At 34.4% G+C, this 11,356-nt stretch overlaps 3 protein-coding genes across 3 annotated transcripts; all 3 read left to right on the top strand.

Annotated features, from left to right (window-relative positions):
- The first annotated feature begins 176 nt into the window (after nt 1–176).
- LOC110685389 (protein O-glucosyltransferase 1-like) lies at nt 177–2,405 on the top strand. The gene is made up of 5 exons (XM_021861919.1): nt 177–1,041; nt 1,170–1,362; nt 1,596–1,660; nt 1,744–1,954; nt 2,037–2,405. The coding sequence occupies exons 1-5, from the start codon at nt 491–493 to the stop codon at nt 2,403–2,405; spliced, it is 1,389 nt and encodes a 462-aa protein (XP_021717611.1). The 5' UTR covers nt 177–490.
- A 1,521-nt stretch (nt 2,406–3,926) lies between these two features.
- LOC110685309 (O-glucosyltransferase rumi homolog) lies at nt 3,927–7,510 on the top strand. The gene is made up of 6 exons (XM_021861794.1): nt 3,927–4,187; nt 4,500–5,116; nt 5,868–6,051; nt 6,291–6,355; nt 6,606–6,816; nt 7,026–7,510. The coding sequence occupies exons 1-6, from the start codon at nt 4,065–4,067 to the stop codon at nt 7,362–7,364; spliced, it is 1,539 nt and encodes a 512-aa protein (XP_021717486.1). The 5' UTR covers nt 3,927–4,064; the 3' UTR covers nt 7,365–7,510.
- Nucleotides 7,511–8,333: 823 nt separating this feature from the next.
- LOC110685301 (O-glucosyltransferase rumi-like) lies at nt 8,334–11,337 on the top strand. Its single transcript, XM_021861787.1, has 5 exons — nt 8,334–9,152; nt 9,334–9,517; nt 9,630–9,694; nt 9,833–10,049; nt 10,144–11,337. The coding sequence occupies exons 1-5, from the start codon at nt 8,698–8,700 to the stop codon at nt 10,498–10,500; spliced, it is 1,278 nt and encodes a 425-aa protein (XP_021717479.1). The 5' UTR covers nt 8,334–8,697; the 3' UTR covers nt 10,501–11,337.
- The last annotated feature ends 19 nt before the right edge of the window (nt 11,338–11,356 follow it).

Genomic DNA, 11,356 nt, shown 5'->3' with positions numbered 1-11,356 from the left:
TTAAATATTGATATATATATTTCACTATTTCCGCCTTTATATTTCGGATATTCGAAATTTTGAAAATCAATATCCAATTCTGCATCCGATATCAGCTTTTTCGAATCGGATATCCGATCCGAAATAAAAACTCGGATTGGATATCCAAAAATTCGGATCGGTTGCGGGTCGGATTATCGGATTTCGGATTCTCGGATAGTTTTGTACAAGCCTACTTTAACGTTTAACAATAGATCAATTAGATATCAAAAATGAAATTAGGAAAGAAAATTTAGATTAGATATTGGATCAAATTTCATAAAATCCCCCCCCCCCTTCCTCTAATTGCATATTTCCATGCATGTTAGGTTAAGATTTTTTTTTTTTTTGAAAGAAGGTTAAGATTTGATTCCTATCTACTTCATATATATATTATACATGTTTTAGCATTTATTTTAAACTTGCCTAGTTGTTAATATCGTTGATAATTTTATTCTCCTAATTACAGCAAATGAGATCATCAATCCAAAAACTATGTACTTCGACTTCTAAATCTTTGGCATCACCACCACCGCCGCCATCCCAGCAATATCCACTACAATGTGTGATCAATAGTACCGCCCAATCATGTCCTCACAACTACCCTACAAACTATGCCTCTACGAATCTTGGTCATCCAGCAACGTGCCCAGACTACTTCCGTTGGATCCATGAAGATCTACGGCCATGGAAGGAGACGGGTGTCACGAAACAAATGGTTGAAGCGGGTCGAAAGACAGCCAACTTTAAGCTAGTGATCCTAGAAGGAAGGGTGTATGTAGAGAAGTACAGGGATTCAATTCAAACTAGAGATGAGTTCACTTTGTGGGGAATCCTACAACTACTAAGGCGGTATCCTGGGAGATTGCCTGATTTGGAGCTAATGTTTGATTGTGGTGATAGGCCTGTAATTCCAGCAAACAATTTTAAGAAGCCTTATTCTGGGCCACCACCCTTGTTTAAGTATTGCTCTGATCCATGGAGTTTGGACATTGTTTTTCCTGATTGGTCCTTTTGGGGTTGGTAAGTTTTAAATTTCTTGATTTCAACCCGAGATCAAATCTCATCTACATTGTTTCCCTGTTGCTCTCGACACTAGAGAGAGAAAATGGATTATAGATTTGATTATAACACTGTGTATAATTGAGTAGGGCGGAGTGTAACATAAAACCATGGAGAAACACATCTATTGAAATACAAGAAGGGAGCAAGATGATGAAATGGAAGGACAGGATACCCTTAGCTTATTGGAGAGGCAACCCTAAAGTTGCACCATGGAGGGCAGATTTGCTCAAGTGCAATGCCACTAACACTACTGATTGGAGCGTTCGCATCTATTCTCAGGTCTCTTTTCATCAATTGACCTGAACATTTCCATTAGGTAGTTCAATACCATCACATATGATTAATCGACGTCTTGAAAACTTAACATGATCAAGACAATAACCGAAAACATTAATATCATTTGAGAAAGGAGCATTATACATTTCATTATCGAATTGCGTCGTTTTCAAAACCACTTTGCCCTAACGGAGGGTAGTAAAGTTTGAACTCAAAACATTTACATTTGATTGCAGAACTGGGAAAAACAAGCTAAAGTAGGGTTTAAAGAATCCAACCTTAAAGATCAGTGCACCCATAGGTATTATATTAAACTTATTAATTTATTTTTTACAATAATTTTATACTATTAATCTATTCTAATATTTGTTTCATATCATAAAGGTACAAGATCTATATTGAAGGATGGGCTTGGTCAGTTAGTGAGAAATACATTCTAGGATGTGGTTCTATGACATTGGTAGTAAAGCCCACATATCATGACTTTTTCAATAGAGGGATGTTGCCCTTGGTCCACTATTGGCCCATTAAGAACAACGATAAATGCAAATCTCTCAAGTTTGCTGTTGAATGGGGAAATAGTCACGTTGATAAGGTAATTAAACGTCACATTATTTGTATAGTGTGACTTAAATTTGTTATTATTAATCTCGTAATTAATCTATATGATTGAATAGGCTCATGCGATAGGGCAGGCCGCAAGTAGGTACATCCATGAAGATATGAAGATGGACTATGTTTATGATTATATGTTCCATTTGTTGAATGAGTATGCAAAGCTATTAAGGTTTAAACCCTCGATACCTCCCAAAGCGATTGAGCTTTGCTCCGAGGCAATGGCGTGTGGAGCTAAAGGTAACTGGAGGAAGTTCATGGAGGAATCCTTGGAAAAATCTCCTAGTAATGGAATTCCTTGTTCTATGCCACCTCCTTATGATCCCTTAGCTTTTAGAGGTTTTCTAGAGAAGAAAGCTAATTTGACAAGGCAAGTAGAGATTTGGGAAGATGAGTATTGGGAAAATTTGAACCCTAAAAGGAAACCTTGATTGAATTACATCTTTCGTATTCTTGTGCATTGTAAACGTTGTCATGAAGTAATAACAATATGTTGTGCTTAACTTTTGCTCTATCTATTGGATGGTATGTAATTACCTATCCCAAGATTGATAATGAATAGTGTGGTATGAATCTTTCAAACGAAAGCAAACTAAACAATTCGATCTATTTCCATAATAACCAATGTTAACTCTATCACATCATTATATAAATTGATAATGTTTGATCATTTACTTGAAATTTCGCTCTCATAAACAAATGTCATGACTTTTTTTTTTCCTAAAAACTGGCGAAAACTATACGCCTAAAATTCGAGAAATAAATACTCAAAAGATTTAGTCTACTCAACAACCAAGATTTAAAATCATTAAAATGTGCAAGGTTTCTATTGGTTTGTGTTTGCTACAAAATTGCTAGCTGACCGTACTCTTTGCAGTTTGCACTAAACAAGTAGTATGAGTATTTGAACTTGGCCTAATTGGTCTCTTTCTAATAGGCCAATATGTTATATGTATAATAACATGTGAAGGTAGGAAAAGCCATGGCATGTAACATGGAAAAGCCATGGAGAAGTTGATTCCAAAATAATACTACTTCTCAAAAGCAATTGCACCATTTTCAAATTGGCTATATATATAATTATAACTAACATGTAAACTTGTATATATTATGTAACTTTCTTAATAAAGTACGAAATATTTAATTTCTCTCTATGGAGTATTTTTTTTACTGCTTTGTTAAAAGGTCTCAATTTAAAAGAATTTTTAAAATAATTCAGAGCTAATCAATTAATAATAAGGGTGATTAGGTTTAATCTAATCATCAGGTCTAAATTAATGTTTAATCAAACAAGCTTAAATAAGTTCAGGTGAAAAGAACACATCCAAGATGAAGTTACATGACTTTAATATTAGAACAATAGAACTCATGGAACAATAATTTTTTTGGGAGTAAACTAAGAAAGCCTCAAAGACAACGAATTAAATGAGATTCGATACTAAAATTTGAGTATTACCTTTAAAATTTTAACCAAATAAACTGGTTGACATTCACAAACAAATTAATGATGAATATAAATTTTAATCTATACAAGACATTACAGTAGTAGTCATATATTACAAATTTCAAAATCTTACCGGCCACCGATGGCTTACAAAAGACCAAGTGCATCATCAACATTCACCAAACGTTGTCAGATGTAAGAATCTGATATGTGTGTAAAACCTTATAATGGAATCTCAATAATGTATCCAATAAAATTATACTCGTACTTCGTACCAAGTATACTACGTGTATTAAAACATATTAAAGTATAATTAACCAAGCTAATGGGCTAGTCATGTCTCTCACTCCCCATTTCCCAACCACCCAAAAATAAAAATTTAAAACAAATAAAATTGTTTACAAGTCAAACTAAAGCTTCAGAAGACTACCAAAAACACATGCCAACAAATCAACAACACTTTTTTTTTTTATATTTTTTTTCCTTTTTGTAATAGTATATTACAATAATGCTTCAATTAATTATATATCTATACCATTTTGTCTTTAATCAGTAGTTGATTAAATTATTCTTTTTCTGGGGTGCTAAATATTGAGAATTAGAACTTGGTTGCTAAATAGTTGATGAGCCCACCACAAAAAATCTAATGGCGGTGGGGAAGATTGATATGGCTTGGTTTACAGTCAATAAAAAGAAAATTCTCTTCTATTTTTACATCTTTCTATTCCTTGGTTGCATCCTTCTAGTTCGACGTTTCGATCACACTGTGGTAAGTCCTTTAATTTGATCATATTGTTTTACGATTCAGTTACTAGACGGTCTAATTACTCGAGTTAGATTTAGAGATCTCACATTTTAACTCGTAACTTGATGGTCGAGTAATAAGAGAGAATCCTCGCTTACTCTTTGAAGAATCCTTCTTTCTTGCTATCTTTGTTATTGACTATTTGAAAATAAATTGTAGAATTTGGTCATTACCGACATTTTAATGCACTGAACCCCATCGGAACTAGAAATAGTTAAATTATAATATATTGATTATAGTTTCTTGTTTATTGATTCCATTGATTTTGTTTCTCAGCCTTCAATTAAGATCACAAATTACAGTAAATCACCAGATTCAAGCAACAAAAACATCCCAACCTCAGTTGGAAACACACCAAAAAATGCAATACATTCATCAAAAGCAACAACAGAATACCCCATCATTTGTCCCACAACAAGCACAAACCAAACATGCCTTAAAACCAACTATCCAACCACAATAGAAGTCAATGAGGCAAATATCATATCATCTTCAATCGACTCGTGCCCGAATTACTTTCGGTGGATCCATGAAGATTTGCGACCTTGGGTATCAAAAGGGATCACAAAGGAATCATTAGAAGCCGGAAAGAACGTCGCGTCTTTCCGGCTAATAATATTGGAAGGAAGAGTATTTCTTCAAAGGTATAAAAGAATATATGAAACAAGAGATATGTTTACAATTTGGGGGATTTTGCAACTACTAAGACTGTACCCTGGAAAATTGCCTGATTTGGATTTAATGTTTGAGAGTGGTGATAAACCAGTCATTAAGAAGAGTGATTATCATGAAGCTGCTGCTAATTACACTTCACCTGTTCCTCCTATGTTTCATTATTTTGGAGATGATCAACATTTTGATATTCCTTTCCCAGATTGGTCTTTTTGGGGTTGGTAATGTTTCTCCTTTTCCTCTTTTTTTTTTTAAAAAAAAAAAATTATATATTTATATATTTTTTAATTAATGCCCGTCATTAATTTACTCTTAACACTCTTTCTGTCCGTAAATAATTGTTATAAATTCACGACTTTTACTAATCTGATGTCTTGACGTGATTTTACATAGAGGATATAAATCTTTATAATCGTTTTGTCAATTCTCGTATATAATAATTTACTTGTAATGGTGAGGTAAGAAGTATTAGAAAAATCAATTATATACCATTATAATTTTGGAAAATGTGAATCTAAACATTCTAAAATATCTCCAATTCTCCACTGTTTATTTTTGTTAATAAGATAGTCCAAATCTAGCTAAGTACAGAGGCAAGACATGTATTGATAATTGATGTTTTGGGCTCAATGTTAATGATTAATTAATTTTTTTACGCCATGGTTGATTTATAATAATGTGTGGGGCCTAATTATATCATAATGTAATGTGTGGTGGTACCGTTAAAAACAGAAGAGGTGGGGTCTATTAAAATATACGTATGATGGTATGAGCAACTGAAGTACTGTACTCTTCTACAAATTGTACTCGTATTTTTATAATATTATGAAAGTTTATAGGGTCAAATGGGACAATTGTAGTGGGACGAAGGAAACAAAAGACACAACTCAAGTTGCTATCGTTAAAGTTATGTTAATCGTAGTTGTAATTCCCATTAATTAGAGTGTACTAAATCTTACTATGGTGCTGCAGGCAGGAGAAAAACATAAAGCCATGGGGGACGCAATTAAATGACATAATTGAAGGCAACCAAAAAGTGAAATGGGTAAACAGAGTGCCCTATGCCTATTGGAAAGGTAATTCTTTAACAGGAAACAGAAGAGACCTTCTTAGATGCAATTCAACTCGAGCTTCGAAAGCTCAGATTTATGATCAGGTAACAAATCTTCTTTTCCTCTACCCAGTAATCTCTAACACGACCTGAAATTACTGAGAACAACTTAAACCCGACTTGACATGAACTTACCAACATAAATATGATCCATATAAGTATCTTGTTATTATTATTCCATGTCTTACATAACTTTTCACACGTTTTGAGTATGATAAAAAAAAAAAAAAAAAATGACCCTAACCAAATTTGAAGTTATTTGTTACTTTCTTTTTGTTTCTCAGAGTTCGCCAGAGGAAGTTAATCATGGCTTTAAACAATCAAATATGGCAGCTCAATGCACCCACCGGTAAGTTTATTTTCTTCATTTACATTAACAAGTACAGGGTCATATGTGTACAAATGATAGCGAGTCTACAAACATATGCCACAATTCAGTTTTAGTCCGCTCCAATATAAATAAGTCACTTTCTAAGTTTAGTAAGTTAGAATTTGAATTTGAACTTGAACTTTTAAATGCACATTGGCATGGACGCATGGTGAAGTACTGAGTTTTCTACCATAATTAATCGCATTGCATATTTTGATCGTTAATGAAGGTACAAAATATACATGGAAGGAAAAGCATGGTCGACAAGTGGGAAATACATTCAAGCTTGTGATTCTATGTTACTGCTGGTACAACCGCAATACTACGAGTTTTATACAAGAAGTTTGCTACCATTAAAACAATATTGGCCTATTAATCCCTCCAAATTATGTGAATCCATCAAATTTGCTGTTGTTTGGGGAAATAAACATCCAAACAAGGTACACTTTCCTCTTTTCTCTTGATCTAGAATTACTTAGCTTGTACAGTTTTGTTTTTAAAGACATGCTTGACCATAAATATCTTTAATTACGTAATAAATAAATAAGGAAAGTTAATAGTTCGGATTATTTTTCTCCACCTTTGAACATCTAAAATAATAAAACCACGAATCCTTGAATCATGATCTTGAATTCTTAACAAAATGCAGGCACAAGAGATAGCAAAGGGTGGAAGCAAGTTCATAACAGAGGAGCTAAACATGAAATACATTTATGATTACATGTTTCATTTGTTAAATGAATATGGAAAACTCATGAAATACAAGCCAACTATTCCTCCTAATGCAGTAGAAGTTTGTACAGAAACAATGGCTTGCAAAACTTCTCTCAAAGATAAAGAGTGGAAATTAAATTCCCTAGTAAAAGCTCCTTCCCAAACAAGCCCTTGTTCAATTCCTCCTGCTTATGATCCTCATCATCTTCAAACATTTCTTAAAACTAAAGAGGAGATTTTGAGGGATGTTGAGGGTTTGAGTAGAGTAGGGTGATAGCTAATTTTTTTGTTTAGATCAAGTACTATATACGGAGTATTGTCCAATTTTGTAAATAAGCACCTTTTTTTGGGGGTAAATTATTGGTTACGGATCAGTTTTGTAACTATGTATGAAAAAATGCATAAGTGGCTTGTTACTTACTTGCTCTCTTATACAAAGTTTTTTTTTTTCCAATTTATTTTCTAACAGCTCGTAATAATGTTAATTCTCGTTTGACAGAGATAACATAAATTGTTTGAGAGTGAGGGATAGCTCAAGTGGTTAGAGCTTCCCTCCCGTTTTCGGGAGATCCTGAGATTGATTCCCACCCCGTCCTTATAGCTCTCTAAACAACAAAAAAATAATTAAATTGTTTCCCATTTTATGCTATTAAACCTTTACCCTAAACTTGTCGCGTAACAAAGGTTTTAAAAGAAAAAATACATGCCAAATAGCAATTAAAATGAGAAATTTTCTAGCTAAAGATAGTACATAAGACAAGTTTCAAAGGATGAGGCTATGGAATATATGTGTGATGCATTTTCTGGTTTGACAGAGAAAATTGCGCTTCTTTTCTACAATTTTCATTTCTTTTTCCAACAAGAAAATACGTTTTTTTCTCTTTTCTTTTGGTCTTTTCTATTTCCACACCATACATTGCCAATAATATGGTCAATGTATACAACTCAAGATGCATTCTCAATTGTTAGAAGCCATAACAAGGCCTTTCAAGCGAAGGGCTTCAACTGTAATCCTGTTTTATGCCATCCTCCTCGTTGGTGCCTTCGTTGGAACCCGGTACATGACCGTTGTAAGTCTTTGATCCCTATTTTTCGATATCATATTCATTGTTGTGTTCTTCAACTTTGAAGAAATTTCATCAAGAGCATGACATATTATGTAATTTATGACTGATTTTAGGAAATTAGAATTAATCTTTGAAACTTCATAGCTTGATTGTAATTTGTGATTAAGTAATCGTGATGAAATGGTTAATCCCTTTTTGGCTTTTGTTCTAGAGAGTAATTGTGTAAGGAAACGTATGTGCTTGTTATTTATTTGTTGACATTCTCACATTTCTATCTCAACATTAACATTACCCCAATACCTTTAAAGAGATTCCCGTCCTAAAAGGACTATAGGAACATTGGGTGTTCGATTATGCTATAATTATGAAACAATACTAAGATTGTTTTAAAACGAAACTAATTCTTCATTTCTAATTGCGCAGCCATCAATTTCAGCAACAAGATTAATCAGAAAAGCACTCCCAGGCTCCAAACAAATAACTGTAACACAATCTCACCCTTTAAAAAAAACAGAATTCCCTTTACAATGCACCCCTGAAATGATCAATGCCACCCAAACATGCCCTTCCAATTACTACCCAACCACATTCAACCCTACTAACCCATCAACCCGAACATGCCCCGAGTACTTCAAATGGATCCACGAAGACCTCCGGCCTTGGAGAGACACCGGCATCACTAAGGACATGGTTGAAGCAGCTAAAGAATTCGCGTTTTTTAGACTAGTTGTGGTTAATGGTAAGGTATATTGGGAAAAATACAGAGATACTTATCAAACAAGGGATGTTTTTACCATTTGGGGAATACTGCAGCTTCTAAGACTTTATCCAGGGAAGCTACCGGACTTGGATATCATGTTCGAGGCAGGGGATGTTCCTGTGGTTCGCAAGAGTAACTACACCGGACATGAATCAAATGCTCCTCCTTTGTTTCACTATTGTGGAGATGATGATACTCTTGATATAGTGTTTCCTGACTGGTCTTTTTGGGGCTGGTAAGAAGCTAAGAACCTTATTTTAAGAAATATAAACACGTTCTATTTTCGTAAGCATATTAGAGCTGATCATGAGCCAGGCCGCAGTTAGGCTGCTCTAATCAGACTAGGCCATACTTGATTACTCTAAGCTAGACTTATCATAAGAAGTATATAATCGCATATGTTTGTTCCTTAACAGGCCAGAAATTAATATAAAGGGTTGGGAAGGATTGAAGAAGGATTTAGCAGAAGGAAACAATAGAGTTCCATGGATGAATAGGTTACCTTTTGCCTTTTGGAAAGGGAATGCTGATATGGGTGACAGAATTAAGCTTCTTCAGTGCAATTCTACTGACCAGTGGAAAACTCAGATTGCTACTCAGGTAACACCAATCCTAAGTAAATCGTCGTAGCCTAATAGCCTACACACGACGTTTTTACAATAATTTACTTAAGTTTATGTGATCATATGGACTAATTATTTGGCACTTGCAGGATTGGGAGCAAGAAACTAAGCTTGGGTTCAAGTCATCAAATTTAGCTGACCAATGTGTCCATAGGTTGGTAATCATACTAGGCCGCGATTTTCTCTGTTTCTTGTAGTGATTATATACGGAGTAAAAGTCTGATTGGTTAATCTCCTAAACAGAACTGTGCACTATGCAAGTTCTTATTGTAATTTATTTTTTCTTGAAAAGGTACAAGATCTATATTGAAGGAATCGCGTGGTCTGTCAGTGAGAAATATATTCTAGCATGTAATTCTCTAGCACTCCTTGTAACACCTAAGTGGTACGAATTTTTTACAAGAAGCTTAATACCCATGAAGCATTTTTGGCCTATTAATCCTAATCCTGAGAACTTATGCAAGTCCCTGAAGTTTGCTGTTGATTGGGGTAACAAGCATAAAGAAAAGGTAAAATGTTACAGATTTCTAAATTTTAGTAACATGGTCTTGTGTTCATACACCGATAATTCACTGTATTCGTCTTTGTTTATGTAATCAACAGGCACAAAAGATTGGAAAAGCGGGCAGCAAATTCGTTCAAGAACAATTAACCATGGAAAATGTCTACGACTATATGTTTCATTTGCTGAATGAGTACGCGAAACTTTTAAGGTATAAACCAACTGTGCCACCAGGAGTTAATGAAACGTGCTCGGAGGAAATGGCTTGCCTTCAAGAAGGGCTACAAAAGCAGTTTAGACTAGACAATATGGTTAAGGGTCCTTCTAATACAAACCCATGTATATTAGAACCTCCTCAAGCACCTCAAGTTATTAAGGCTTTCTTAGAAAAACAAGATAGTGTAAGAAGGCGCGTGGATGGGTGGGTGGCACAGGGGAGTTCTAGCGAAGATTTATGAGGTTAAGGCGAAACAGATATTAAGAAAATGGACGCGCAGGAGGAGGAGGAGGAGGAGGTGGTGGTGGTAGGAATTAATATGCACCAACAAACGTTACAACCTTGGCCAAAGTCTAGCAACAAAAGGAAACACGTACATGTACGCCTCCTAGAAGGATTTGTTAAGTTGACGACATATTCAGGCTCCAACTTTGCATGGCAGATTAACCTAATTAAGCTTAAAATGTTGTTATAAAATGGAAAAAGAAAAAAAAAAAAAAAAAAAGAAAGAAAGAAAAAATGGAATATGGTTACATTTCAATTGAAAGGGGATCAAAGAGCTTCAGATCTTCAGACAATGAATATATACGGAGTAACAGTTTTTTTTTTTTTGTTAGTGACAACTTGTTTGTACTCCTTGTGTACTTTTAAATAGATTGTGTCTCGTATTTTTTTTTTTTTTGAAACAAGAAGAGCGGGAATTATAATTGCAAATCAAAATCCGTCAAAGTAGTTATACTTTGGGGAACGAGTTCAAACAAACTAGTTCATCATTACCCTTCGCATTCCATCGAGCGACTTATTGAGCCATGTAAACTACTTTTTGTTGTTTTGATTGGAATATTTGTGTCATAATATTTCGTCCATTTCTTATTAGTTAACATGGTGTCGAAATCGACGCAAATTAGATAACATAGTTTGATCATGGTAGGAGATTTAATCTGAACTCGTGATTTATTGTACAGGTACCATCAGTCTTAATCACTAGATCAAAATCTTATAAGTTAGTCTATACAATATTCTCTTGCTCCAGTGGGATGTATCATTGGGCGGAGTGCTTATCCCTAACTAATCTTATCTTCACGTTAAATAATAAG

This window comes from Chenopodium quinoa, unplaced genomic scaffold (assembly GCF_001683475.1).
Source record: "Chenopodium quinoa cultivar QQ74 unplaced genomic scaffold, ASM168347v1, whole genome shotgun sequence".
NCBI classification, from domain to species: domain Eukaryota; kingdom Viridiplantae; phylum Streptophyta; class Magnoliopsida; order Caryophyllales; family Amaranthaceae; genus Chenopodium; species Chenopodium quinoa.
The sequence above is the reverse complement of the archived record's forward strand: the minus strand, read 5'-3'. Positions and strand labels throughout refer to the sequence as shown.